Here is a 27,915-nt window from a genome sequence, read left to right on the forward strand (position 1 = left end):
ACCTCACGGCTCATCCCACCCAGACACTGCGGCCCCCTGACCAACTCGGTGCTTCTACGCCTGCTTCAAATCACCGGCCACTCTCCAGCGAGCAGACACGTCTAACCACACTAGAAACTAGTTAGGTTTCCACTAAATAGTTTCATTAAGAAGTACTAGTTAGCAAGGTTTTTCATAGCTGTTATTAAGAAGCCCACTAAGTTTTAGAAACAATGCTGAGATTAACTTCAGGTATAAAAACACTCCCAGAAAAACATTTCTCATCAAATCCACTCCCTCCCAGCCATCTCTTCATCCCACCCTCTGTGCCCCAACTGCTAGGACAGCTGGCGGAAAATATGCTCAGATGTTGTGATGTTTCCTGAAAACGTGCATGAAAATCTTCTGAAAACCACAGCAGCAAAGTCACCAGGGATGAGGTTGAAGGATTTATCTCTGTCCACTCTTTACCTGACCACACGCACAGCCATACAGCAGGGAAGAACCAGCTGAGGGGTAAAAGGACTAGAGCCTGCAGTCACAGGAGGCAAGTGAGCGAGCATCAGTGCCCACACAGGTTTACACAAGGACTGCTGACAGATACGAAGCCAGAGCCTCAAACCCAAGATTCTTCCGAGGTCTCACACACCCTGCTAGCCGGCTGTTCTCGGGCTTCCGGGGGTGAGAGTGATGCTCATGTTCATGTTCGTATTTACTGTACAAATGACTGCAGGGACGAGACTGCCCCTGTTCTCCCTCCCTTCCTCCCACTTGAGGGCCTGGCTCACACTCGTCAGGCTAATTATGCCCCTTGCAGATGGCCCTGCCAGTCCTCCACGAGCCCACGGGGCTGGTGGCAGTGGTGTGAGTGATCCCACCATCTGGCCGCACCTGCCCTTCCTGGGCAGCCTTCCCCCTGCTCCCCTGCAGCTTCCCCGAAGGCTGGTCCCGACCCTGCCACCTCCCATCCTGCCCAACTCAACTAACTGCTCAAGCCCCCTCCACTCTGGTCCAGAAGGCATTGTCATTCTTGATGTGGTTTTTTTTTTTTTTTTTTTCAGCTTTGGTAAGGTACAAATGACATGGTGGCAGTTTATTCACTAACTTGTATCCAACTCTTTGCAACCCCATGGATTACAGCCTACCAGGTTCCTCCGTCCATGGAACTCTCCAGGCAAGAATACTGGAGTGGCTTGCCATTACTGGAGAAGATCCTTCTCCAGGTGATCTTCCTGACCCAGGGATCAAACCTGCATCACTGCAGGCAAATTCTTTACCAACTGAGCCACCAGGGAGTTCAGTAATTGATATATTTCATATTTTAAAATCTTTTTTGGTAGGGACACCTAAGTTCTACTCTCTCAGCAAATTTCAATTATGCGATACAGTGTTATCAGCTTCACCTCGTCATACGTTAGATCCTCAGACCTTATTCCTCTGACAGCTGACAGCTTGAACCCTTTCACCCACCTCTCCCTGTTTCCTCCAGCACCACCCTCAAGCCCTGACAACCACCATCCTACTCACGGGTTCTAGGAGTTCAACTCTTTTTTTGGGGGGGCACTGTCATCACCCCTTCGATTCCATAAGTCCAGAGTGAGAACTTCATACAAACTTTTAAACAATGCTCTCTTCTTGTGCAGAAACTGCTTTGTCAGTTTGCAAATGGGTCTTCACACCCATGCCTGTGTGACAGTGTGATTCTATTGGCTACGGGGGAAATCCTACTCAGCGACAGTCTCACAGGTACCTGTACACACAGACTAGGAGCGCCATCCCTTGTCACAGTGGCCCCGGCCTGAGGTTTGTCTGGATAACCCATGGCATCCAGAAGGCCTCAGTGGATGGGAACTTTTGAATTTCAAAGCCTTGCAATTTACTGAGCATGGCTTCCAGGGGTCTGGTGTGCTCCATTTAGGTTGCTTCCTTCAAGTTCTTCTCTGACGAGGAACCATGGTTCTAGTTTCATGGCATGAAAATAAGTCGCTCATGTGACTCTTAGGAAGGACCTCTCCACGGCGGTCCTCCCTGCTGGGCCGTCCACTCCGCAAGGGCAGCAGCCTCTTCCTCCTGTGTCCTGTGAGCACCATGAACTTGCTGAACGAATGCCAGTGAATGCCAGTTTCATGCCTACTCTCTGTGAGCAGGGAGAACTGAATCCAGAGGGTCACAGCCTCCATACTCGACTTTTTAGCAGCACAGGATTCAAATACTAATGTAAGTTCCTCACCATACAAACCCCAACACATGAATGCTTAAATCTCAACCTTTCACGTGAAAGAGTCACCCAGCCAACAAGTGACCTGCATGTCATGAGGTCATTTGGAGTGAAGTCATCCAACAGGGAGATAAGTTATACCCAATGAACTTGTTCTGCCTACTAAAAGAGGTGAACCCACACTAAGCCAAGGCCTGGTAACAAGTTTAAACAGTGACTCTTAAGTTATTACCAGAGGTACAGTTTTATTTTTGGCCGCACTGTGTGGCTTGCTGGATCTTAGTTCCCCATCCAGGGGTTGAACCTGAGGCCCCTGCAGTGAAAACGTGGAGTCCTAACCACTGGACCGCCAGGGAAGTCTCCCTTGAGGTACATTTTTAAAACAAGTTCTGATATTCTTCAAATGAAGCCTTTAAAAGGCTAAGGACTGGAAGGTGTAAAAAAGTTTTTACTTGCTATGATTTATTCCCTTATTTCACTCTATTACAATCCCCTGGCAGGCCTCAAAAAACTTCCTGACTTCATTTAAGAAGATAGTCATCTCAATGCCTATAGGACATTGCAGGAACTCACAGACTGGTTCTGCCACCTCCTTCTGCAATGGCAATGGTTCTCATCAATACTTTGCAATTGGTTTGTTGCCTAACCCCCTTAAACTCTGGCCCACAACCCCTTCAGCAACTAGTTCTGCTGTGACCTGGCTCAGGGAAGGCAGAAGTCACCAGGACCCACTTGGACTGCTGCTGCCCAGGTTCTGCCAGTCCTCTGTCCCTCCCCTAGTCCTCACCTCCACCCCGTCCTCGACAGTTTCTGATCCTACATCCAACTTGGGTGGGGAACCCCAGACTCCATTTCTTATCTGACCTGCCCCTTTTCCGCCTTCCATTTCTGCCACTGCCTTTGCCTGCAAATCCATTTTCAGAAGAGTCTGCTCCCGGGTTCAGAAGGTCTAGCCACTGGCTCATCAAATTTATCTACATGAACGGAAAGCTTCCTTATTTACTCTGCTTTATCCTCTCCTCACACCCTCCTCCCATCCCCAAACAAAGAATCTTAGTTAAAATACGTAACTTTCAACCACTGTTAGGAGGCAGCATAACAGAGTTTCAGATCTTCCTCTTACTATGTGGTATAATTTCACCTGGGTGGGCTCCCATTGTTCTCCCATCTCTAAAATGCGAGAGTTTAAAGAGAAGAGCTTTAGGGAAAAAGAAACCCAACATTTACTGAACACTTCTCTTGGGCTCAGTTGATCTCTGCCTGTATCTACGCAGCCTCTCAACGTGGTGGGAGGGAAGGCCCTGGTCGTTTCTCTTCTCCAGATGAGGAATCTGAAGGTCAGGCTGGATGAGCCTGCCCAAGGCTACCTGGCCCTTAGCAGAGCAGACCGGGTTAGCCTCAGCTACATCCCCCTGCTTCTCTGGTCCTTTCCGGCTCCGACACACTCTCCTATGCCCTGGAACAGCAACCACCACGGCCTGGGCCCTGACCAGTCCCCCTGGGTTTCTGGTCACTCGAGAAAAGACTGTTTTCACGAGGGGAACATGGGGACCTCAATTTCAGAGAAGACTTTTGTGGTGGTTGTTTTAGTCACTAAGTTGTGTTTGGCTTTTGCAACCTCAGGGACTGTAGCCACCCAGGCTCCTCTGTCTATGGGATTTCCCAGGCAAGAACACTGGAGTGGGTTGCCATTTCCTCCAGCATATCTTTCCCACCCAGGGCTCGAACCCAAGTCTCCTGAATTGGCAGGCAGATTCTTTACCACTGAGCCACCTGGGAAGCCCAGAGAACAGGTTGAAACCAGAAAACTCCCTTATCACTCGAGTGTGATTAAAAAATAATAATAAAACAGACGAATACAGAAAAACTTGCTTCCATGCTCTGCTCAAAGTTATGGGGAAAAGCAGAGAAATCTGTGGAAGAGTTCTTCCTGGACTTGCACTGTTGCAGCTGGGGGCTGCACCCCAGACAGGAAACAGCTCTCTAAACAGGGTCCTGATCAAATCAGGCTCCAAAATTTAAGAGAGACTTTTGGGATTCTGTGGCCAACTCCAGCTTCTCTGTCCCCTTCTATAGCTCGTGTCTGCATTCTCTTTCTGGCACAAGTCTGTAGCACGGGTGCTAACATCTTCTTTATTATCCTGATTTGTAAAAGGAAATTTTAGAAACTTTAACTTATTTAGAACTTCTGTGCTGCTGCTTTAAAAAAAAAAAAAATGGTGTAATTGGGAAACAGCTAGTGTGGATAATGATAAGATGCAGCCAAACCCAAAAGGGCAGATTCTTCTCATTTTAATAGCCACGTGAAGTTTACAGAAAGAGGAGGGTGAAAAAACTGTTCATGTGACATGGGAGGGGGTGTGAGAACGGGGTTGTGCAAATGGTGCTTACTTGACTTTAAAGTATGAACAAAGCAAGAAGACTTTAATCTGGTGATCAGCCCCTATGACAGCCTAAGATAGACAGGCTCTGGACTAATACTTAATGAATTAAGCTCCTACTGCTGCCATGGAAGCCCATATAACAATGCTAGCAATATATAAGCATCTATAATTATTAAGTGTCATAACTCCCAAGCTAATCTTAAGTTCAATATTTTAAGTTCTTTTTTAGAAATGCAAAGCAAATTTTGTACCTCTTCCTAAGACCTACACGTTCTGAAAATCAGAGCTAAATCTACTATTCCTATAAAGAGCAAAGTCAGGAAGCCCCTATACCAAGTTGTAGAATTTGAGATTTTAATTTTCTTTCTATTTATCTGAAGTTTCAAATTGTTCTCTAAAGAAGATGCATGATTATTTTAAAAAGGCTCATTGACTTTACGCTAAGCTGGAACTTAAAAAACACATTGCCTCTCCAATTTCTCATACAATAAGAATTTGGCTTTTTTACTTTTTACAGTTACTGCTAAATTATAAATATCTTAAATTTGCACTTGCCAAGGACTGTTTTCCTAGTGATGGCAATGCTACTATGAGATACCGGGTCCTCTGCCAGAAGAGAAGAGATGCCAGAAACTCCACACACACTAGGAAAAATTAAATTCTTCTCACGATTGGTATACGATTAGCTGTTGTGAAATACCAAGTTCATCTGCTAACTAGAAATGAAGTACAAAGTCAACTTGCCTCAGCAATAGTTCATTCTATTTTTACATTTTGGCATGAATTAGACTGATATTTTCTATATATTTTAAGAGTTTCACATGAATGAATCCAAGAGACAGTCTGAAATTAAAAAAGCGAAACCCTTTAAATAACAAAAAGGTATTAATCAGGCACGGGTTTATTTGGAAGGACACACTTTCCCCCTCATGGCCAACAGCCTGGGTTGGGGGGCGGGGGGCGGGGGCGCGGGTGACCTTTCACCACATAGCTAAAGGTAAATGAGGTGATTCTGTCTTTCACAATGTTCTTTTGCAAGTCATAAGTCCTGAAAATGAAATCTGACTTGGGGAGGGGAAAGCAGGAAACGTCAAAGCAGAGCAGGTGAAGAGTCAAAGCATCTGTGAACGCCAGGCTGCTTCATCTTTGCTGCTGACCTTTTAAGGGATGTGCAAGGAGAGGAAGGTAGAGTGGGCGCACTGAGAAAAGAATCCTTCTGGAAGAACCTTTAGACTGCCCTCTCATCCCATCCAGGAAGCCCTAATTATGGAACATCACTCACTGCCTAGATTTTTACAACAATGAGAGCATGACCTTTCGTTCGCCCAAGTTAAACGGCAACCACGGTACTGAACTCGACTTCTTGTTGAAGTCCTTGTTTGACGTCTTGTTGGATGTCCAACATCTTGTTGGATGTCCTTGTTTTTTCTCGCCCATCCTAAATTCTGTGGCTCCATTATTCCTGAAGGCTCCTAGACTGGCCTCATTCTATCATTAGTAGAAATGCCCGAGTCCCTTTCAACCTCTGCATGATGTTCTCCAGGTATCAGACAATCACAGGTGAAATCCTTCTTTCTCTAACAACTGACAGCCCTCTTCTTGGCTGAGGGAGGGGACCCTGTGCTTGCCTTCTCCCCTCTCAGGGCCCTCTGGGCAAAGCGCACTGCCCAGCGGTGGGCAGAAGCCCCATGCAGTTTGGGGATGAGCCTCTGCTCTGTGTGTAACGTGGGCAGACACCTAACCAGCACCACCACGTGCATTCCTCTGCCCTATATTTTGACCTCTTCCTCTCATCGCTGCTGAAGTCCTGTCTGGGGAGCACATTTCAGTTTGCAAAGTGCCCTGGAAAACAAATATTTGCTTGGGATTGTGATCCTGCTGGATGTCACCATGATGGGGCCTAGAAACTGGGGAGAGAGGCGGGAAACCTGGGGGCGGCCAGGTTCCACTTACCGGCACCTCCACTGACTGCATGGCCAGGTCGCATGGAGGCTTCAGGGCCCGTGGCCGCGTGGCGTACCAGAAGGTGGTGAGCGCCGCGAACGCGCCGAAGCCCATGAGCGTGTTGGTTGGAAGGGTGCGCACGTACTGCCGGAAGTCAAGCAGCTCTGGCAGCCGAAAGTACTGGAACAGCTCGTGGGCTTGCATCATCCTGGGCTGGCAGCGTCCTAAGCCACAGTCTGTGGGAGAGAAAAAGGTCATGTTCATTCCAGGGAGGAGGGATGCTGTGACAAACTCCCCAAGGCCGATGACCATCAACTTGATGGTTGGCTCATCAACTGGGGCATTAGAGCCACGGGCTGATGGCTCAGGCCGTCTTCTCCTGGCTGGCAAATCTCACTTTTCTAAAAGCACTTTAGGAATTCACTTTACTCTGTTGGCTTGTGTAAAGTTCTCATTATCCACATTCAAAAGACTTAGCCACTCAGAATTCTTGCTGTAAAATGTTAACATAAGGGGCATGAGTTACCATTTTCTTGTCTTACATTCTCTCCCTGTTCTCTGCCACCTGATCAAATACACTCAACTCTCATTATCAAGGCAGATGGGGAGAAGGACAAAGAGGCAGACACACGCCCAAACCACCCGAGGGCCATCAGTTTTCACGTCTTCTCACAAAATGCAGCACAAGCTCCCCAGCTGGTGAAACAGGTCACGCTGGGTTTCAGGGTGTGTGTGGGGTGTCTCTCACCTTCCCCACACTCTTTGTAGCATAAAAGCAGCCACGTAGATGTAGGGGAAACTGGAATCAGTTATCCTGATAAAACAGTGTCTTTTATATTCCTCAAGCTATTATAGCTAAATAATAAAAGGGTGTGCATAAATATCTAGAGAGATTCATTCAGCAACTATCTAGAGAGATTACAGAATAGTATTTGAAAGAAAGTGTAAAATAGTACTTAAGATTCCAGATTCTAGAGCCAAATCCTGCCTCCCTGGTTCATTTGCTGAATAACTGGGGACAAATCACTCCCCTCTCTGTCCTCAGTCTCTTCATCAGTAAAAACAGCACCTATCTCATAGGGCTTTTATGGTTCACATAAAGAATTTAGAATGGTGCAAGGCATCACAATGAGTTCAATTAAGCTGAGCATTATTATTATTTCCTTTACTAATATTCTATATTTCTCCTGCATGAGGAACAATAAGAGATACAGGTAATAAAAACTGACACTTATCTACAAGGAGTTTACATGCAAAATTAAGAAGCCAAAATACACAGAAGAAAATCAGATGAACAGCCACACACACACACACACACACATATATAGAAAAGCCTCTAACTGAATATTATAGACAATTTATATACATATAATGATATAAAAAATTAATGTGCAGTACAGAGAACAAATAATAATTCTAAGTAAAAAATGATTGATCAGTAACTACTCTCAAGTATGTCTGGCACACATATGGCAGGAAATCCTAGTAAACTATCTGAAAGACTTCTCAGAAAACTCCCCCGTAATGCGGTAAGTGGTAACCTTTATCATAAATTCAGACAGTATGTTTGAGCTCCTTACTATATGTTCTTTTAAATAGCTAGGTCCCAAGACTGAAAGTAGTTTTTCTCCCCCTCAGATACAGAAATCCTCTTCAAATTTAAATCTATATTATTGTATAAATATCTTCACAGTCACAGAATACCAAGAACTTTCCCTGGCCATCAGTACTTCTAGAAGGCAATGTCACAGCCAGCCTTGTGCTCCCACAGCCTGGGGCAGGCGTACAGAAAAGACACACACATATACACAGACACAGACAATTTCTAGCTTTAACACGACAACAGAGAAGAAGCAGGTTAAGTGCATTTCTTCAGGTCACCACTGCGGAGAGAACGCACTCACCGTCTGTGCCACCGACAGCTGACTGCTGGGTGACACACCAACCTCAGAAAGGGACCAGGACACAGGGGTGGGGGCGGGGCTAGGGGTGTACGCGCTCAGCCGTTGCCTGCACAGCCTGCCAAGGTCTCTCCGGGCATTCGTCACATGCCCAGTCCTGTGCTGCTGCCCACTGGGCTAAAGGTAACTAGCAGACAAAATCCATACGTGACTTCTCAGGAGAACAGACGGTGGAGGGTGGGCCAATGAGAAGCTGGGAGCAGTCACCCCACTGCTCCACCCATGGGCAGGGACAGGCATCAGTTAGTGTCACTGCTGGTGCCAGTTCCAAAGGCAGACACTGGTTTCTTTCTGCTCGCCTCCCCAGTCAAGAGAGACAATGGGCATATTTAAAAAACAAAACAAAACACTGAAATGAATGATCAAATGCTGGGTGGTCATGTCAAACAGACATGAGACAGATCAAGAAAGGAACTGATTGTCAGCCGTACACTGACAGCAGATTTCTTCTAGATGAATTCATAGCTCGGACTGACCTACCCCAGCCATTCACCAAATGTGAGCATCTAGTGTAGGCTAAGGGCTGGAAGACGGTGCCCATGACCTGGTCAGGGCTCTCAATGGGTTAACCAGCTATTGGGGGAGACTGCTGTTGTTCAGTCACCAAGTCGTGTCCGACTCTTTGTGACCCCGTGGACTGCAGCACGCCAGGCTTCCCTGTCCCTCACCATCTCCCGGAGTCTGCCCAAGTTCAAGTGAGGGAGATACAAACTTTAAAAAAAGCAGTTATCTGTTTGCAGGTGGGGTGTTAGCACTGTTAAGATCCAGTGATCAGGGAAGACCCCTCTGAGGAGAGGGTGTTGACACCGAGACTTTAAAGATAGGCAGACAGAGTCCAGGTCCTAGTAGCCCCAAGTGGTTAGATTTCATAAACAGTATTGCAATTCCACGGATGCACAGAAACATTATGCATAAAATGTGCATACCTCCTTTTCCCTCTAATCATTCTGGCTGTCTTCATCATCCATGGCACTTCAAGTTTATTACACACATCCCTGCCCTTCCCTCCTGTCTCCCCAAAGTCCCTGAAATAATTTTCATTATTTCATGTGAATTTACAGGAGTTGTTCAACAGACTCACAGCCCTGTGTGAGAATATTAAATCATCCCCCCATAAAACAAACACTGTCATAAACAAGTGATTAACTTTTTTATCTTAAGCATCGGTAATAGCCAAGCTACAAGTAGCCGGCATTGTACTAAAAAAGAAATAAGTCTATTTCTAGAAATAAATCTAGGAAAGAAAACTTAAAAAACAAAACAAACAAACAAAACAGAAAACTGCTGATTCAGTAGCATCCCTGCAAAAACTTTTTACTAGGTACTAATCTGTAAGGCTAAGGAGTTAAATCCAGCTAAACTCTTTATCTTTACAGGGTGATGACAACAAGGTTATCGTTGCTGTTCAGTCACTTAATCATGTCCGACTCTTTGCGACCCCATGACCTGCATCACACCAGGCTTTTCTGTCCTTCACCATCTCCCGGAGCTTGCTCAAACTCATGTCCATTGACTTGGTGATGTCATCCAACCATCTCATCCTCTGTCACCCCCTTCTCCTCTTGCCCTCAGTCTTTCCCAGCATCCGGGTCTTTTTCCAATGAGCTGGCTCTTCACATCAGGTGACCAAAGTATTGGAGCTTCAGTATCAGTTTAATTCCCACTTCTTAGATGGCAGCTAGGTAAAAAGGTGCAAATCAACTCTGCTGAACAAACTGGCTAACGTCGTACATGGGAAAACTATAGTCCACGCAATGAAGAACAAACCCAATATCTCATACAGGACCACGTAAGGAACAACTCTTAAATGTGAATGGGGGGCATTATAAATCATTTCCCTTCTGATTAACTACTTTTAAGGAAAAAGCTTTTAGGCTATTTAGAAATGGAGGCAGACCTACATGCAAAGAAAATTGCCTACAATAAATAGCCTTTAAATGCTCAAGGTGAACACAAACACCAGGCTTTAAAAAGTTGCATCAGGTCTTCTATAAGTATCACAAGACACACGTACTAGTCAACAAGTGGTAGTAAAATAAACAAAACCCAGATTTTATTACTGTTCCAACGGTGCTTTAGCTGGAATAGTTTCCCTAATTTTTTTGAAAAGCAAATTTCTACATCATCATCTCAGGAAGTTTTTATAGCCAGGCTATATACTCATGGTACTGCTTGCTAAGAACATGATTTAATCAGCTTAAAGGCTTAAGCAGCCAGTATTTCTTGATGACACGGGACTAGTGACAGCCTGCCTCTCCTTCTGTAAAGCTACTCCCACAGCTACAGAACGTGAGCTTGCTCAGTTGAGTCTCTCGACTCTCCTATAGAGCTGGAGTCTAACACTACGGATGGCAGGGAGCATCCCAAGGGTGGCAAAAACCTGGCAGGAGCTCAACACAAAGAACCAGAGTGAAGGACGCCTTCAAATAGATGGAAACAGATGTAGAGGCAGGGGAATCAAAACCGACTGCATGACTGTCGGAAAACACAAGTCCTAGTATCCAGCTGCCTGAACTTTGGGAAAAAGAGATAAACCACACAGTATCAATTTTGTATTTTGGAAAGGTTTTCACGTCGTGTGTCTTATCTAAACATCACAATATAAAATCTGATGAGGAAACTGAGGCTGGACATTTCCAAGGCTTCCCAAAGGTATCTCCCAAGACGTGGACACCAGCCCAACTACATTCACACTTTTTCCTCAACAGGATTCATTCTTACCCTCTGCTGGGCAGCTGACTCTCTCTACTCAGGACATGCACACTCTTCTGTGCACCTGGGGCTCACAAGGTCCCTGCAGTCCACGCCCCAGGTTAGGAATCATGACAGCAGGCAGCCTCTACAGATCCCTCCAGAACATACATGCCACGGTATTATCAATAGGAGAGCTCAGCGTCTGAAATCCATCGCACCCTCCATGTCCCTCAGAGCTGCTAGCATCTTCCCCCTTCACCCCCAGCCTCGGAGCATGCGGGTTCAAGACCCACTGTACACAAAGGTTCACCTCTTACCATTCTATTTGCACCAGGAAAAGAGTGGCTCAGGGTCACTTTCTGTGTGACTCACAAGAGCATCGTTTTCTAAGGACACACACACACACACACACAGCTCCGGTGATTCTGCAAACAGATACTTACATTAGCATTTTATTTCACACACACACACACACACACAGCTCCGGTGATTCTGCAAACAGATACTTACATTAGCATTTTATTTCCTTTGTGTCATTTATAAACCCCCAAAATGAGTGAGGTGGATGTTTCTCTCCTTCTAAAGGTCCTCAAGCTTTCATCCAGTTGAGTAACAGCGGTTTGACGGACTACTTCACCAAGAATGCAGCCCTCCAACAAGCCCACATAAATAGCACCCTTGCCCCGGCAGCGGCAAACGAGGAAGTCCTGACATCTCGCCTTAAAGCAGCAGGCCGAGCTGGCAAGACACTGCCGTTCCTTGCTCCACCTCCTCCCCTGCACAATAGGCTCTTTACAGAGCCCTGAAAGCACCCTCTTTGTCTGGCACTAGCTGGGCAGAGCTGGGCCTCGGGAGCAACAAGAGAGCAGCGGCCAGGCCGTGTGCTGTTCTTTCAACGGGCCTCTCCAAACCCACTGGATTCTTGCTCCTTAACCCTGGCTGGCAAAGTACCTAAAGCTAGGTTTGCTTAAACCATCCCCTCTGGAGCTAAATGAGCAGTCGGGCTCTCCATAGAGAGAGGAGCTACAGAAGCTCCACAGTGGTGCCAAAGTCCACAGGCCCAACCTCATTCCACGCGGGAATTTCTGACCATGGTCACTGCCCTAGGACCATCTCCTCATCCTGAGTATGAGCCACAGAAGGACCACCTGGGTCACTGCAGGACCCCGGACACACAGAACAAGTGGTTCCATGGGAATTTATCCCCATCCGCTGCCTTGGGGCTTTCCCTCCCAAGGAAGCAAAGAACACCTTAAACCCGCTGAATTTTCACTAAAGTGATTCCGTGGCTCCCCACGTCAATTTCCAAAAAGATTTTAAAAGGAGAAAGGGAACAGAGATGCTCTATGTTTTGAAAGCTGACTTAATGAAATAGCTGAGGCAAGTTGAATAATTCTATACTCAACCATTCTCTGTTCACCTTCTTAAAGTTGTCCAAGAGTGGGACACACAGCTTTCCCAGGCAAGTTTAGGGCTAGACTGATTTTTTTTAACCCATAAGACTAGAGCCAGGCCTCACCCATTCACATTGGCCACAGGTCACCACTACCACATATGCCCCCAAATAAAGAAATTCCAAATATAACGTGCCCCACTGGAACGGATATATTTTGGGGGATTGGTCAAATGTCTACTTATAACAGTCTCTCTATTACACATATTTTTAAGTCATCCAACAATATACATTACTTTATAAATATCTGTTGTTTTCCTATTCACATTTCATGAATTCAAGGTCTTTGAACGTGCTTTTCCCAATAGGGTCTCTGGAAACCCCAAAGCCATTTTTTGAGGACTAAAGTTTTCTATAGCATATCTTCACAGTTTTCTCTTCCATTTAAGCTGGTTGAATGGAAGCATTTCTTGAAGTTCTATCTGCAGCTACCACTGCAAAAATTCTCCTAAGTTACAGGAATATAATTTGTATATTAGGACAGTTTAAAAAAAAAAATTTGTCCTACAGGTCCATATTCATATAACTAGACCAAACACGTCACTGCTGTTTACAAAAATATCCAACGCTTGCCTTTGTAAAGCCCAGCTCCCAGAAGTAATTACCTAGCCAGTGTTCAATTTCTTTGCCTTAGCCTTTTATAAGAACCCAAAACTTGGACTGCTGCAGTCCATGGGGTCACACCACTGAGCAACTGAACGGACTAACTGAAGACCTGGATTGGCAGGGCTGGCTTCAAGATTGGGTGTCCCCCTCCACAACTGACATTGTTCAAAATAGCATCCAAGAGAGCATTCCAAAATGGGAAAGCCTTAGTAAGACTCTAAAAGAGGACTGAAAGAGAGTTTGGGGAAACCTCGCCTTCTTTGGGGCAGGGATCTGCCAAAATCTTGCAACCCCATTCATGAAGCTTGAAGCAAACTGCATAACAATGGTATAGATAATAAATAGAGAATAATGAGGTGGCTTAAGTAAGAGCCAAAAAAAAAAAAAAAACCAGACTTTTTCTGGGGGAGCTGCGTGCAGAGGCAAGAAATGAGTGTGGTCTAACTTCAGACAGAAACAGGATGATGAGAAGTGACTCCCCACCTCACCTCTAGGATTTGGGGAAGTTAATCTGGAACGAATGACAGGGGTGAGTCACACAGCAGAAGGGAAGGTACACCTTCGGGGAAATCAGCATGAGATGACGACGTCTGTGAGGCCGCTGTTAGCTAAGCACGCGCCTCGTGTCAGGCCGGTGCTGAGCAGTTACCCGTGACAGCGTGCTTAAGGCTCCTAAGAGTCTTCATTGCACGGAGTCATTACCATCAACGGAAAGATCAGAAGACAGAGCAGGGAAGTTCAAGTCCCCGCCCAGCTCCACACAAGAACAGGACCAGAGCCCGGGCCAAGGGAAAGGCCGCTGCACCTAGAGAGGCAAGTGTACGCGATGAGATTCAAAGCCAGACGAAGGTGGGACACAACACAGAGGACAATAAACAGCCAGGGGCTTTCAAAAGTTGGGGTGTGACTCCCAGTGTGAAGGGACAAACGGGGCTTGAGCACAGTCGAATACTCTTCAGCCTTTACAAAAGGAGGAAATTCTGATACACGCCAAGACGTGAGCGAACCCTGAAAGTGCTATGCCAAGTAAAAGAAGTCAGACACAGAAGGACAAATGGTGTATGATCCTGCTTATACAAGGGCCCGAAAATAGGCAAATTCACAGAGACACAAATAGAGGCTACCCCGGGGTGGGGTGGGTGGGAGTTAACTGCTCCACAGGTACAGTGTCTGTTTCGGATGATGAGAAATTCTGGAGCTAGAACATGGTAATGGTTACACAACACTGGGAATGTACTTAATGCCTCCGAACCGTATACTTAATGGTGGTTTAAAATGGTATATATTATATTTTATCAGAAATTTTTTAAAATCTTAATCACTTACAAAAATACTGACCAGGATTTAGTAACTAAGTGGATATAAATGAAAAAAAAAAGGGGGGGAAGGAATTGGAAGGCTGAGTTTTTGAGCCCGGAGGATGATGGTAGAACCATGAAGTGGAGGGAAGGCTGCAGGGGTCTGCAGGCCCCTCACGGACGGTCTGTCCTTTCTGCGTGCTCCTCTGGGCTCCCCTGCTGATTGCATAGAGGCACAGGTCCTGCTGCTCATCACTTCCGTTCCTCCTCTGAGCTCCTCCCTTTCTGGCACCTCAAAACCCAAGGTTCAAAACCCCTCCACACCGGCTCCATGGTCCCCCTCACCTACAGCTCTGCTCCCTGGTCCTGCCATAAGATGCCCAGTTCCTACCCAAATAGGCCAGAGGCTGCTTCCCTGAGAAAATTCTTACAGAACCCGCTCAGTCAGAAGCAGCGAGTCCTTCCTCTGAATTCCAGGCATGCTTTAGTTCCAGCCCTCGCGTGGTCCTCAGCACCTGGGTTGTGCTTCTGGTGGGTGTAGGCTCCCCTTGGGGAGATGCTCCCCCTCCTGGTGGGGTGTCACCCCGGCCCACCTGTCTCAAGAGGCCCTTGCATGGTGCCCTGTCTAGGATAGGTGCTTCCTACACACTTCCTGAGTCACGAACAACTCTGTGATTCTGCCTGGTTCTCTGCTGCAAGCCCCAGAAGATGTATCATATACACAGAGCTGCGATTCTCCAAAGACAAAAGGGGGTATTCAAGGTATTTTCAAACTTCAGCCTCCTCCCTCAGCAGCCACGCTGCTTGTGTGAGTGAGGGCCCTGGGAGGAAGCAGCACCTTCCAGAGGATGTGGAGGCAAAGAGACACACAAGAGGGCAAGCCACCCCTGACACGCGGCCTTAATACATTCTCCTTCCCAACTCGAACTTATGCATGATGTCACCCCATGGTTATCTAAAGCAATCATCTCCACTTCTCCTTCGCAGAAATTTAGACATCCATTCACACAATAGTGTGATTGTGCTGTTATTGTTCAGTTGCTCAGTCGTGTCCGACTTTTTGCAACCCCATGGACTGCAGCACGCCAGGTTTCCCTGTCCTCCACCATCTCCTAGAGCTTGCTCAAACTCATGTCCATTGAGCCAGTGATGCCATCCAACCATCTCATCCTCTGTCGTGCCCTTCTCCTCCGGCCTTCAATCTTTCCCAGCATCAGGGTCTTTTCCAGTGAGTTGGCTCTTCAAATCAGGTGGCCAAAGTATTTGAGCTTCAGCTTCAGCACCGGTCCTTCCAATGAATATTCAGGGTTGATTTCCTTTAGGATTAACTGGTTTGATCTCCTTGCAGTCCAAGGGACTCTCAAGAGTCTTCTCCAACAACACAGTTCAAAATCATCAGTTCTTTGGCACTCAGCCTTCTTTATGGTCCAACTCTGACATCCATACATGGCTACTGGAAAAACCATAGTTCTGACTAGATGGACCTTTGTCGGCAAAGTAATGTGTCTGCTTTTTAATATGCTGTCTAGGTTTGTCATAGCTTTTCTTCCAAGGAGCAAGCATCTTTTAGTTTCATGCTTGCAGTCACCATCTGCAGTGATTCTGGAGCCCAAGAAATAAAATCTGTCACTGTTTCCCCATCTATTTGCCATGAAGTGATGGGACCTGATGCCAGGATCTTCATTTTTTGAATGCTGAGTTTTAAGCCAGATTTTTCACTCTTCTCTTTCACCTTCATCAAGAGGCCCTTTAGTTCCTCTTCACTTTCTGCCATAAGGGTGGCATCACCTGTGTATCTGAGGTTATTGATATTTCTCCTGGCAATCTTGATTCCAGCTTGTGTTTCATCTAGCACAGCATTTCACATAATGTACTCTGTATAGAAGTTAAATAAACAGAGTGACAATATATAGTCTTGAGGTACTCCTTTCCCTATTAGGAACCAGTCTGTTGTTCCATGTCTGGTTCTAACTGTTGCTTCTTGACCTGCATACAGGTTTCTCGGGAGGTAGGTAAGGTGGTCTGGTATTTCCATCTCTTTAAGAATTTTCCACAGTTTGTTGTGATCCACACTGTCAAACACTTTGGCATCGTCAATGAAGCAGATGTTTTTGTAGAATTCTCTTGCTTTGTAGGTTAGTGTAAAACAAATCAAGGCTGCCCATGGGGAAGGCAAGAGCACAAAGGCCTCTCTTAAGTAGAACAGCCAATGCCAGAGGAAAGTCTTGAGTCCAGAGCCTGACCCTAGGGCTGGCCACCAATTTCTGAAAGTGTGTTTCCCCTGACAGAAAAGCAAATCTTCCAAACCAGAGACGCCACCCAGGGACTGGCATGAGGAGCCCTCAGAAACGCCCAGAGTGGCCATCTGGGACACAAGGAATGTTTACAGCAGGACCTGCCTGCTCAGCATTCCCCAGAGAGAAAACACCACCAGGCACACGGCTCTCCTCCTTCCTCTCTCCAACACCCAGACAAAGACCTGTCAGGTACACACTTGGGAAAGTGCTAATTACAGTCAGGCCCTGCCCAGTGAAGATATCCAGGTCACCTCAGAGCCTCCGGGTAGGAGCCAGGACAGAATGGATCTAAGAGGAAACGTTTCCATTCAAAACAAAATTCCTATGAGAAGCAACATGTTTTCCCTTTAAACAGCGATTCACGACCATGAGGCAGTATCTGGATACGTGTCAGGTAGGGGCACAGGGGCGTTTCCTGATACAAGTCAGACAAGGGACAGCCCTGGACAGTGCAGCCCTGTGGCCCGTCGGCTCTGCTTCAGCGGCCAGAGACCGGGAGGCTGTCTGTTAGGCTGACCCAAGGTTTCTGCAAGAACCATGGCAGAAGAGGCTCCTGCGGGCCAAGCTCCCTGCTCACGAGCAGGTCTGACAGGCGTGTGGTTTCAGCTGATCTGCGCACAGGGAGGGCCCTCATTACGTCTGTGGGTCCGCATGTCATAGACCATGACGCTGTGGTCTGGGTTGGTCAGGCAATACAAGAAGAGCCTGTTATGATCACAGCTGCAGAAGAAGGAAAATTCCTCCGGCCACTGAAACGACCCAGAAGAAAAGCCTCTCCACTTCCCTGGCCAGCAAAGAAACCACAAAGTAAATCCCGAGACAGGAGGCTTCCAAGAGATGGGGAGAACAATCGAAGAGGAAACAGGACCAAAGTCCTTTCACAACAGCCAGCGCTGGACCCAGCTGGCAGGGGCCCTCCTCTGAAGGCCTCAGGACTGCAAGGAGGAGGTCCATTTGTTCAAGGAGCTGCACACAGAGAAGGGACCAAAGTCCTGGGTCCCCTCAGACGCTCTGTCCAAAGCTAGTATGTAGCTTCCCGTAGCGGCTACGGGAGGAGGCAGAAGAGAATCAGGAAAGAACACGAGACCCACGTGCACAGAGCTCTCTGTCCAGGGACTGGCCGTGCCCGTGAGCTGCAAACCCCTGAGCCGACGCCCCCTGCAGCCAGGGTGGGCTGGGGCGGCGGGGGGTGGGGCGGCAGGGAGAAAGGGGGAACAAGGGAAGATTCATCCCTTCTGTCACCAACATACCACACCGCATCTCTGAGACGATGCTAGAAGAGGCCCAAGCTGGCCACACAGTCCTGGCATTCAGTACCAAATAACAGGATCCCACCCACCCAGAAACTCTGGGTGACAGCGGGATGTATAAAAAGAAAACATCTAAAGGAAACAACCTGTTGTTAAAAACCATCAATTCTACAGGTGTCTGCTTTATGGTTTTATTATTCTTTGTACTTTTCTGTGTTTTTTTTTTTTTTTTTTTTTTTAATTTCTCAAGATAAAGAAGCTATAACTAGGTCAGGTCAGTTCTTTTCCTCCTGTATTTATGCCTTTCTCACCTGCTCCAGAAAGGGTCCCAGGTGGTAAACTGCCCTTCCCGCAGAATGACAGATGGGGTGAAAGCCCCTCCCAGAAAAGACATGTCTAAGCTCTCACCACCTGTCCTAACCTTTAAGAGTGAACGCATCTGCAGGAGTGAACCAAACTATCCAGGGCCCTGGCAGCCAGACGGGTAAGAAAGCACTGTGTATGGGCTGGAGTGCAAAGGGAGGTCAGTCCAGTGAGCCAGGAGCCAGACAGGAACAGGCAAAGGCAGGCAGGGGTGAGCGAACACCAAGGCCCTGCCTGTGCTGGGAGTCACCGGGGTGGCAGGTGGGTTAAAGACGTTGGGGACATACACCAGAGGCCCGGACACTCCTCTCTCCCAGGAGAGCACCCCGGGCAGGCCGCAGGCTGGGCATCGGCTAGCTGCAAGAGCCGATGGAAGAGGAAGCAGCCCAGTCCTTGCTGCCCTCAGAGGTCACGGGGATCAAATAGCAGTGACCTGGAGAAGAAGGCTAAGGGGACACATGGTTGGGTAGAGTTACTCACACCTCTCAAAATAGAGCAGGGCTTCAGAGGGATGGATAAACCCAAAAAACAGTTAACAGAGCAGGGGTGAGTGGAAAACTGAATAAAAGTCAGACTTTGACCCAGAGACAGAGCGAGGCCAGCTGCTCTCAAGCTTGGAAGAAATCCACTTTTGAGTGTTTAGAGATTTCAGCCCTGGGGATGCCCTCCGTGGTGCTGGAGTGGGAGAGACAAGAGAAAAGGTTAAGCAGGATCTGGCTGATTGTGGGTGGAGAGGTGAGCGAGCCCTTGGCAGCTAGGGTTACATCCAGAGTTTAGGTAACTATAAGAAAAGGTGATTAGCCCTGGGGAAGCTGAAGACAAAACAAATCCAACCAGTTGCAGAGAGTTACAGAATAATGCCCCAGTGTTTAAAAGAAGGAAGGGTGGGGTGGGGGGAGGGGAAGAGAGATCGTCCAATCTGGCCTCCTTGGAACAAGCAAATGTTAGTTTGGGGTCTCTATTTCCCCCTTATGCTTTCTTTACATTTTTATTATGAAAACTTCCAAATCTATTCAAAAGTATATAGGGTAGTACAAGAAGCCACCATGTACGCATAATAATCCCAGCTTCCGTTTTAATAACGATCGACACCTTGTCAGTGTTGTTTCATTCTATATATGTTTCTAAAAAACCAAAGCAAATCCCAAACATCCTATCATTCAGGTGACACTTCTGAGGCCCATTTTAGCTCTATGATTCTACAGCTTCAGGGACTTGTTCTAAGAAGACTAAGACTGGCACGTACATGGTCACCTGCCACTGACCAAAGGTTTAAACAAAGAAAGCCAACACAAACATTGATTTGAAGTGGCCAATCCAGCATGATATTTAATTGACACGTAAAAAAAAAAGGACATATATACACACATTTAGGGAGCTAGAGGAGAAGGAAATGGCAACCCACTCCAGTGTTCTTGCCTAGAGAATCCTGTGGCCAGAGGAGCCTGGTGGGCTGCTGTCCATAGGGTCGCACAGAGTTGGACATAACTGAAGGGACTTAGCATGCATGCATGTATTGGAAAAGGAAATGGCAACCCACTCCAGTATTCTTGCCTGGAGAATCCCAGGGACAGAGGAGCCTGGTGGGCTGCCGTCTACGGGGTCGCACAGAGCCGGACACGACTGAAGTGACTTAGCAGCAGCAACAGTGGGAAAGAACCTGCCTGCCAATGCAGGAGACGTAAGAGATGTCTCCATCCCTGGGTCAGGAAGATCCCCTGGAGGAGGGCCTGGAAACCCATTTTAAAAATGGCACTTGGAAGGATCTCGCCACACTGCTGGCAGAGAAGGAGTTACTATTCTGGCTCTTGAAATTTTCGATAATGCATCAAAAATAATACATAAATGTACCCCTAAAATGTAGATGCACTTATTTATAAACTATATATAAATATTTTCTGGATGTTATGAAACAAAATTATGAATTTGAAAAGAAAGCTAAAAAATAAACATCTACATAAGCTGTAACACATCCACCTGCACCCTAATAGATGGTCTATCCCACAACAGAGGGTGGGCAGTGCCCCCAATCTTGGAGACTAGTGTTCCTCCTCTGTGTCACCTGCCTGCCGAGAGTCTCGGTCAGTTCCCGATTATGGGCGGCAATAAATGCAACTGCTCACTGCAGCACCTGCAGAAAGAAGCCTGCCACATCCAGGACGTGGGCTAACGGTGCCCGCCCAGGCTGCCCATGGACTTGCCATCCAGGAAGGAGACAAAAATACCCTGCAAGGCCCCGTGATGGAAAGAAGAATGTTGGGGGGGGCAGGACAGTGAGGGTCATGGGCACCCAGCTCAGTGCGGAGGCCAAGTGTCCCAGGCAAGGCCCCTGGCAGGCCGAGAGGCTGGCTCATCAGAGGTGGTCTGTCCCAGACCCCACAGCTGGAGTCCCTACATGCCATCCCAAGATGCCATGGAGTCGGAGGCATTCGTCGCTGACTCATGTCAGGAGGGAAAACTCAGCCTAGCACCACCTCTGGCATCCAGGCTGCTCAAGCTGCCTGGTGTACCCTGTGACCGCGGGTCCCTCCCCCGTGAGGTGGTTGGCTGGACTGCCTGACAGCAAGGTCCCTGCTCAGTCTGGGGCACCTCCAAGGCTTGCTCGAGGCACAGCGTGGCTAACTGTCTTAGAGGAGGAACAAACATCTATCTGACAATTTCACCACCCACACAGAAACAAGGTAGGATTTTTGGTAGGAATACCAGGTAAATGAAGGCTACAGTACAGTTACGTAACATTGTCTAGAACTTGACATTGATCTTCTTCCTGTGAAGCCCATAGCCACCTGTTGCTCAAATATAACAAACTACCCCCGGAGAGACCTCAAATGCCCTCTGGCTTGCCAAGTTCAACCCCGGGAAAGCACAGGCTTTGGTCTGGGGATTTTCAACAGCTTGATGTCAGCTACAAGATCTGAGCCTTGCAGGGATTATAATATACAAACCTTGAACGATGGAACATACATTCTTTTCAGTGACAGCATCTATGGGATAACTGTCCATCTGAATGTCTCCTGGCCTCAGTTAGTCATCAGATGATATTAAGTACTTAGAAGCAGTCAGGTCCTGTGTTAAATGCTGCTGAAGACACAGAAATGACAGTGACCAGGTCTGCTAAATGCAGAGCTGAGTATGTGGCTGGGGGCCTATCTGGGGGGACTGAGCTGAGCACATATGAAGAGGCAAAGGAAGGGTGGGAGGGGTGGGGCAGCGGCTCGCCACTCAGAAACTGAAGAACCAATACACCTAGGCACCCAACAACTGGAACAGAAGTAGGCCAACCACCAGAACAGGGTTCAGGAGAGCCTCCCCCGGCCTGGCATAACCCTTCGGTTTCTGAATGTGGTGGGGGTTGGGGGTGGGTGGTACTCAGGGTAGCAGCTCTTTTCTAACCAGAATGCGAGTGTCTCAACATTTTAACCACCAGCTCTTGTCGGCTGAGGGTTCCAGTGAGTGATGTGGAGTCTGAGGACGGTGAGGGTCATTCCAGGAAAATGGCCTCTGAAAAGCAGGGCCATGAGCAAGGAGGCGGGGACCAGGATATCACTGCAGCCGGTGGGTGGGGGGGACGTGCCAGGGAGGCTCACCCGGGACACAGGAAGGTGGGTCAGGTGGCAGACAGAGCTCACGTACAGAGTAGTCATGGGTGCAGAGGCCTTGGTTCAACCCTGTGCCACCAGAGTCTCTTTCCAAAAGTCCTAGCATGTGGCTGTTTGGCAGACTCACGGGAGACAGCAGGTTTGAACTGGACTCCAGAAGCCCCCAAGAGCCAAGCTACCCGAAGACTTGGGGCCTTCCAGAGGGACCCTGGAAGGGATTTGATCAGAACTCTGTGTTAGGAAGTGTCACCATCATTTTTTTTTTAACTAAGCACCCTTGTTTTCTAAACTAGACGTGACAGACTGTGGATGAGGGTGGCAACCTGGACAAGAAAAGGAGGAAATGCACGTGTGCTGGGCAGCATGGTACAGAATAACAGAAAATGCCGACTGGCTGGGTCTCAGGGTGCAAGTCAAGGATGACACCAAGGTCCAGCCATTCCCCCAATAGGCACAGGGCCCAAAAACAAACTCCACTGTGCGTCACGGCCCAAGGGGAACACAGCTTACGTAGCCTTGGTAAGTCTCTCCGCCCCTGGGCTCTAGGTACCACCATGTCAGGTAATGAGTGAGTCAGGCTCCCTCAGGGACCGGGGGAGCCAGGGGGTGCCGGAGTGCCTCCAGTTTATGTGACCTGGGACTCCCACCCTGCCCTCCTTCAACCATGGCAGCCCTGCTTTTATTTATTTCATATACTGGGGTTCTGCCTAAAATTGTCTTGGGGGAAAGGAGGCCACAACTGATAGACAATATCTCTGTGCCTCCAACCCTGCAAGACATTTAAAGGTTTCCAGCACAATCTAGAACAGGAGCAACTTCTAGGGCAGGCGAAGCCTTTTGCTCTCTAATTCTCTAAAAAAGTCACAGCTGTGTAGCAGGTGATCTTATCACTGGCCGAACAGAATGGAATCAAAATCTGTCTCCGTTTCAGCCCGCTGATGGTGAAGACAACGTGTGAACAGAACAGGGGACAGCCAAGGAGCAAGGCCAGGGAAGAACCAGCTCTGTCCTCAGTCTTGCCACCAGCTGGATAACCTGGAACTTTCCAGGGCGCCCCCTTAGACTAAGATCCCTTCAAGTTCGAGAAGAAGAGTTGAGCCAGTAGGCGCTCTGGCCCTGAAACCGGACTGCTGAGGTTCAAAGCCTGGTCTGGGAGACTTAATCTGTGTCTGTTCCTTATTACCTTTCATCGGATACGGATATATGTAGGGCTACTTTACAGGGTAGCTGGGACGATGAACTGGGTTAACAGCTCTGAAGCGCTGAGAGCAGTGCCTGGCGCTGTTGGCTGTACGACCCCTCATCCTGCTCGCTCAGCTAACACTCCCCTGCTTCGTAGTTGACAGCTGAGCCTGGCGGGAAAGGAGCTCCTGAAGCAACTTTCTATTTACCCTGGTTAACAAAAGAACAAATAGTACTCAGGGCATTTTGGCCTTATGTATATGGACATTTTCCCCACAACAAACCCATGGGGAAAGTGCCAATTTCTATAGCGGCCAAGTAAGTGTGCCAATGGACAGATAATACATTTATCAGAAGTCCCTCCCAAATGAGGAAATGGTCTAAAAGGCAGCCCACACTTCCCCCTGTGGTGCCCTAACTTCTTTCCACTTATCTTTCCAAAGCATGAATCCTTATTTCAACAGTTTTTGACTAAAACACATGAACCCATGGTTCATTAAAACCGTCCAGTAATAAAAAATAATTTCCAAATCATGGTCAATTTCAACAGTTTTAAAGCAGTGAAAGTGAAAGTCTTAGTTGCTCAGTCATGACCAACTCTTTGCAACCCCATGGACTGTGGCTCCTCTGTCCATGGGATTTCCCAGGCCAGAATACTGGAGTGGGTAGCCTTTCCCTTCTCCAGGGGATCTTCCCAACCCAGGGATCAAACCCGGGTCTCTTGCATTAGCAGGCAGATTCTTCACCATCTGAGCCACCAGGGAAACCCCTTTAAAGCAGAATATTCCCTAACTTTAAAAAAAAATACATACTGAAATATATAAGATATTTAGTAAACTGTTCTAAATGTCCAATAATAAGGGAAAGGTAAATAATTTATGACATATCACATCAACTATATAAGACAGCCATCTTCAAAACTCATTTTTTTCAAGAGTATGTAACAACATGGAGAAAGTGTCCACAATATAACAAAGGAGCAAAAATATTATCTTCAAAGCAAAATCAAAAGCAGCCTGCGGGATCTAGTTCCTCAACCAGGGACTCAACCACAGCAGTGAAAGCCCAGAATCCTAAACCACTAAGCCACCAGGGAACTCCTAGATTTATTTTTTATGGTTCTCAATTTTCCATAACAAGTATAGATTTCTATTATAATATTAAATGGATATGTTATATAAATTATACACCACATAATTATATACTATATGTATGCTGCTAAGTCACTTCAGTTGTGTCTGACTCTGTGCAACCCCATAGACGGCAGCCCACCAGGCTCCCCCGTCCCTGGGATTCTCCAGGCAAGAACACTGGAGTGGGTTGCCATTGCCTTCTCCAATGCATGAAAATGAAAAGTGAAAGTGAAATTGCTCAGTCATGTCCGACCCTCAGCGACCCCATGGACTGCAGCCTTCCAGGCTCCTCCATCCACGGGATTCTCCAGGCAAGAGTACTGGAGTGGGGTGCCATTGCCTTCTCCGACTGTATGTATATAAATTTATTATTTACTGTTGTATATAAATATACAATTTTACTCATATAGCTTTTCTGAGGCAAATGGTTTTTGAGTTAGATATTAGACAGCTTTCAAATTTTCATTTACAACTCGACAACTACATGGAGCCACCAGTCCTGAAATCTTAGATACTGGGGACAGAATTGGCCTCCAACTGAATGTATTCTTTGGCAGAAGAAAGCACAGGGGAGGAGTCTTCACCTCCAGCTAAGTTTTTGGCCAAAGAATGTGCCATCCCTCCAAGTTGGCCAAATTTCTGGGAATAAAAGTGACCACTAATAACTGTGTCCTCTCCAACACAGTGAAAGTGAAAAGTCAAAGTCACTCAGTCTGTGACGCCACTCAGAATACTGGCGTGGGTAGCTTTTCCCTTCTCCAGGGGAGCTTCCCAACCCAGGAATCAAACTGGGTCTCCTATGCATTGCAGGCAGATTCTTTACCAACTGAGCTATCAGGGGAGGCCACAGTGAAGAACTTCTAAATGTTAGCATGTGAAAAAGCAGACAGATGAAGATGACACAGATTACGTGACCAGTTTCTTCTGTCACTGTGGTACAAATTATGTATCACCTCAAGCTTCACAAACTAGGAATTCTTAAGAGTTCTCATTCAGCATTTTAGGTGATGAACGGGAGAGGAAATGACATGGAGCCGGGCACACAAGCACTGGTGAGCCTGCCTCCACGTTCCAGTTCATCAAGTCCAGCTATGTATTTGTTTAAAAGTTCCCCAAAGCTCCTGTTAGGACGAGAACACTGAAACTCAAACTCAACCACCGGCAGCTTCAGATTAGCTCTGTTCACTGAGACCTGATCTCCAGGAATGAGTGTTAAATCGAAGTGACTCTAATGTGTTTGTCTGAACACCAAGTTGGACAGTTGCTGCTGCTGCTAAGTCACTTCAGTCGTGTCCGACTCTGTGTGACCCCATAGACGGCAGCCCACCAGGCTCTTCCGTCCCTGGGATTCTCCAGGCAAGAACACTGGAGTGGGTTGCCATTTCCTTCTCCAATGCAGGAAAGTGAAAAGTAAAGAGAAGTCGCTCAGTCATGTCTGACTCTTAGCGACCCCATGGACTGCAGCCCACCAGGCTCCTCTGTCCGTGGGATTTTCCAGGCAAGAGTACTGGAGTGGGATGCCATTGCCTTCTCCAATAACTGTGAGAAAAGGGTGATTTTAAAAGTCTTTTCCATTTACAGCAAATGCAGAAAACAGGTCTATAACACATGGTCTATGATGTGTCTATCTGAAGTGAGGGAGGGAGATATGAAGTGGGTTACTCTTCAGGGTTTGCTTTTTTCAGTCACAGAATTTTAGTTTCTGAAAGACTTTAGTCTAATGCACCCTTTCCCACATGAGGAGTCAAGTTTCAGCCTGAGAAGAGATTCTCCCAGTTGAATCAGAACAAGAATGAACATTTCCCAGGACTAGGCTCCACCCTGATGGGAAGGGAAGGTTACTTTAAAGGTCCCACCTTCTCAAGCCCATCCAACCAGACAATAAACTCAAATCTTAAGTTTTAAGCCAATTCAACCTGCTACTTCAGTCTGAAAAAGCTGAATCAAGCCGGAGGTACCGACTAGCTTTTAGTTTGTAAGTGTTAAGCAAATAATTGTTTAGGAGATAATAATCACAGGTGAAATTTGTCAGAAACTATGAAATTAACCAGTTTCTCTCATGCTAAGCAAAGGTAAAAAATAAACGGATATTAACAGTTGGGGCACTTTACATACACCTGCACCAACAAGAAGCTTAAATGTTTGAACTTTCAAAGGCAAGGGCACTATTATAACGGTATTAATTAAGCTTCATAACCTTGAAAGTGGGTAGGGTGGGGAAGGGGTTTGCAAATTCTAGCCTACACATCTTAAGAGGAGCATCTGTCTCTGTGTTCTCGTCCACGTGTTCATTCAAGTCACCTACCACCACGCTCCGTCTAGGCTGCAAGGAGATAGATATCATGATTTTTACTTCCTAATTTCAAAACATGCCAGGCTCTTTAAAACGACTCCATCACGGCCATGTACAGCAGCTGTGGCACTCCTCTGCAGGCACCGCGAGAATTTCCACATGTGGTCACCGGCTTCGGATGCTGCCTTTGACCCTCCAGCGGGCGCGGCATGCAGGGACCACCCTTCACGCGGAGGCGCTGATGCTTCCACGCGCGATCGGAGCATGCCCCCAACCCGCCTCGGAGGGGAAAGAGGGAGGCCGCGACCCAGAGAGCATCGACATGGCCCCGCGGCGATCATCGTCCCGAATCTGCAGCTCCGGGTCTGGCTTCCCGCTGGGCGGTCCCCGCCGCTACACAAACAAGGACCCGGATCCGCGGCGCGCGTCACCCGCACCCCGCCGTACACCAGCCCAGCGCCCGCGCCGCCCGGGGGAGAGGCGGGCGGGCATCGCCGGCTCTCTTGCACAGGAAGCGGCGGCGGATCCGGCGGCTTGGAGGCCTCCGCGGCGGAGGGAACTCGGGGAGCCGCCGGGCAGAGGCCGGAAAAGCGGAAAGTCGCTGCGATCCGAGGGCGGGTTCTCGCGTCTCCGCTGCGGCCGCCACCTCCCGGGCTCCGGCCGGCAGGGCAGCCTTAGACCCGAGCCCCAACCGAGACCCGGGCGGCGCCGCAGCGGGTACGGATGTGGCTCCCCCCGCTAGAAGGAGCACTCACCTCCTCCGCAGGCCCAGCCGTCCGCCGCCGGCTGTCACTACAGCCCACTGCCGGCCCCTGCCGGTCCCCGATGCTATTTAAGGGCGCCGCCGCTGCTTCCGAGAGCTGGCTGCGCTCCAGCGGCTCGCTGCAGCCTAGGAGCCGGGCTGAGGCCAGTGCGCGGGCCCCGCCCGCCCCGCCTCGGGCCCCGCCCCCGGCCCCGCCCCGGCCCCGCTCGGACCCCCGCCCCCGTCTCAGCCCCGCCCTCACGGCGTCCCTGCAGCCGCGCGCCTGCCCTGCTGTCCCGTCGAGCGCGTGCCCAGCGGCTGGGGGAAGCTTGGGGCACTGCGGGGGACGAACGCATCTCCAGGCGTCCGGACTGCCCTGGATTTCACAAGGAGTCCAAGGAAGGGCAAAGAGTAAATTGTGGTGGCTCAGCCCAGAAGTCTGAGTGCCGGAGGGCGGGCCGGGAGACGCCCTTTCGTGTCTTCCACCTTCATCCACAGGCCCTCTGACTCCTTGGGGGC

The 27,915-nt window shown here is 48.1% G+C and overlaps 1 protein-coding gene across 5 annotated transcripts in view; it reads right to left on the bottom strand.

Annotated features, from left to right (window-relative positions):
• Window positions 1-27,566, bottom strand: part of ACSL1 (acyl-CoA synthetase long chain family member 1) — a 65,089-nt gene extending 37,523 nt beyond the window's left edge. The window contains exons 1-2 of one of the 5 annotated variants that reach the window (XM_070781723.1): window positions 27,410-27,566; window positions 6,535-6,761 (exon numbers count right to left, since the gene is read on the bottom strand). In XM_070781723.1, the coding sequence (XP_070637824.1) occupies window positions 6,535-6,732 (198 nt within the window). In that variant the 5' untranslated portion in view covers window positions 6,733-6,761; window positions 27,410-27,566. Of the gene's footprint in view, window positions 1-6,534; window positions 6,762-8,429; window positions 8,542-11,690; window positions 11,877-21,392; window positions 21,415-27,409 lie in introns of those variants that run through there. The other 4 variants (XM_070781722.1, XM_070781726.1, XM_070781725.1 and 1 more) reach the window with 4 other exon arrangements.
• Window positions 27,567-27,915: the final 349 nt, after the last annotated feature.

The sequence above is a fragment of the Bos indicus genome, chromosome 27, assembly GCF_029378745.1.
Source record: "Bos indicus isolate NIAB-ARS_2022 breed Sahiwal x Tharparkar chromosome 27, NIAB-ARS_B.indTharparkar_mat_pri_1.0, whole genome shotgun sequence".
Taxonomy (NCBI): domain Eukaryota; kingdom Metazoa; phylum Chordata; class Mammalia; order Artiodactyla; family Bovidae; genus Bos; species Bos indicus.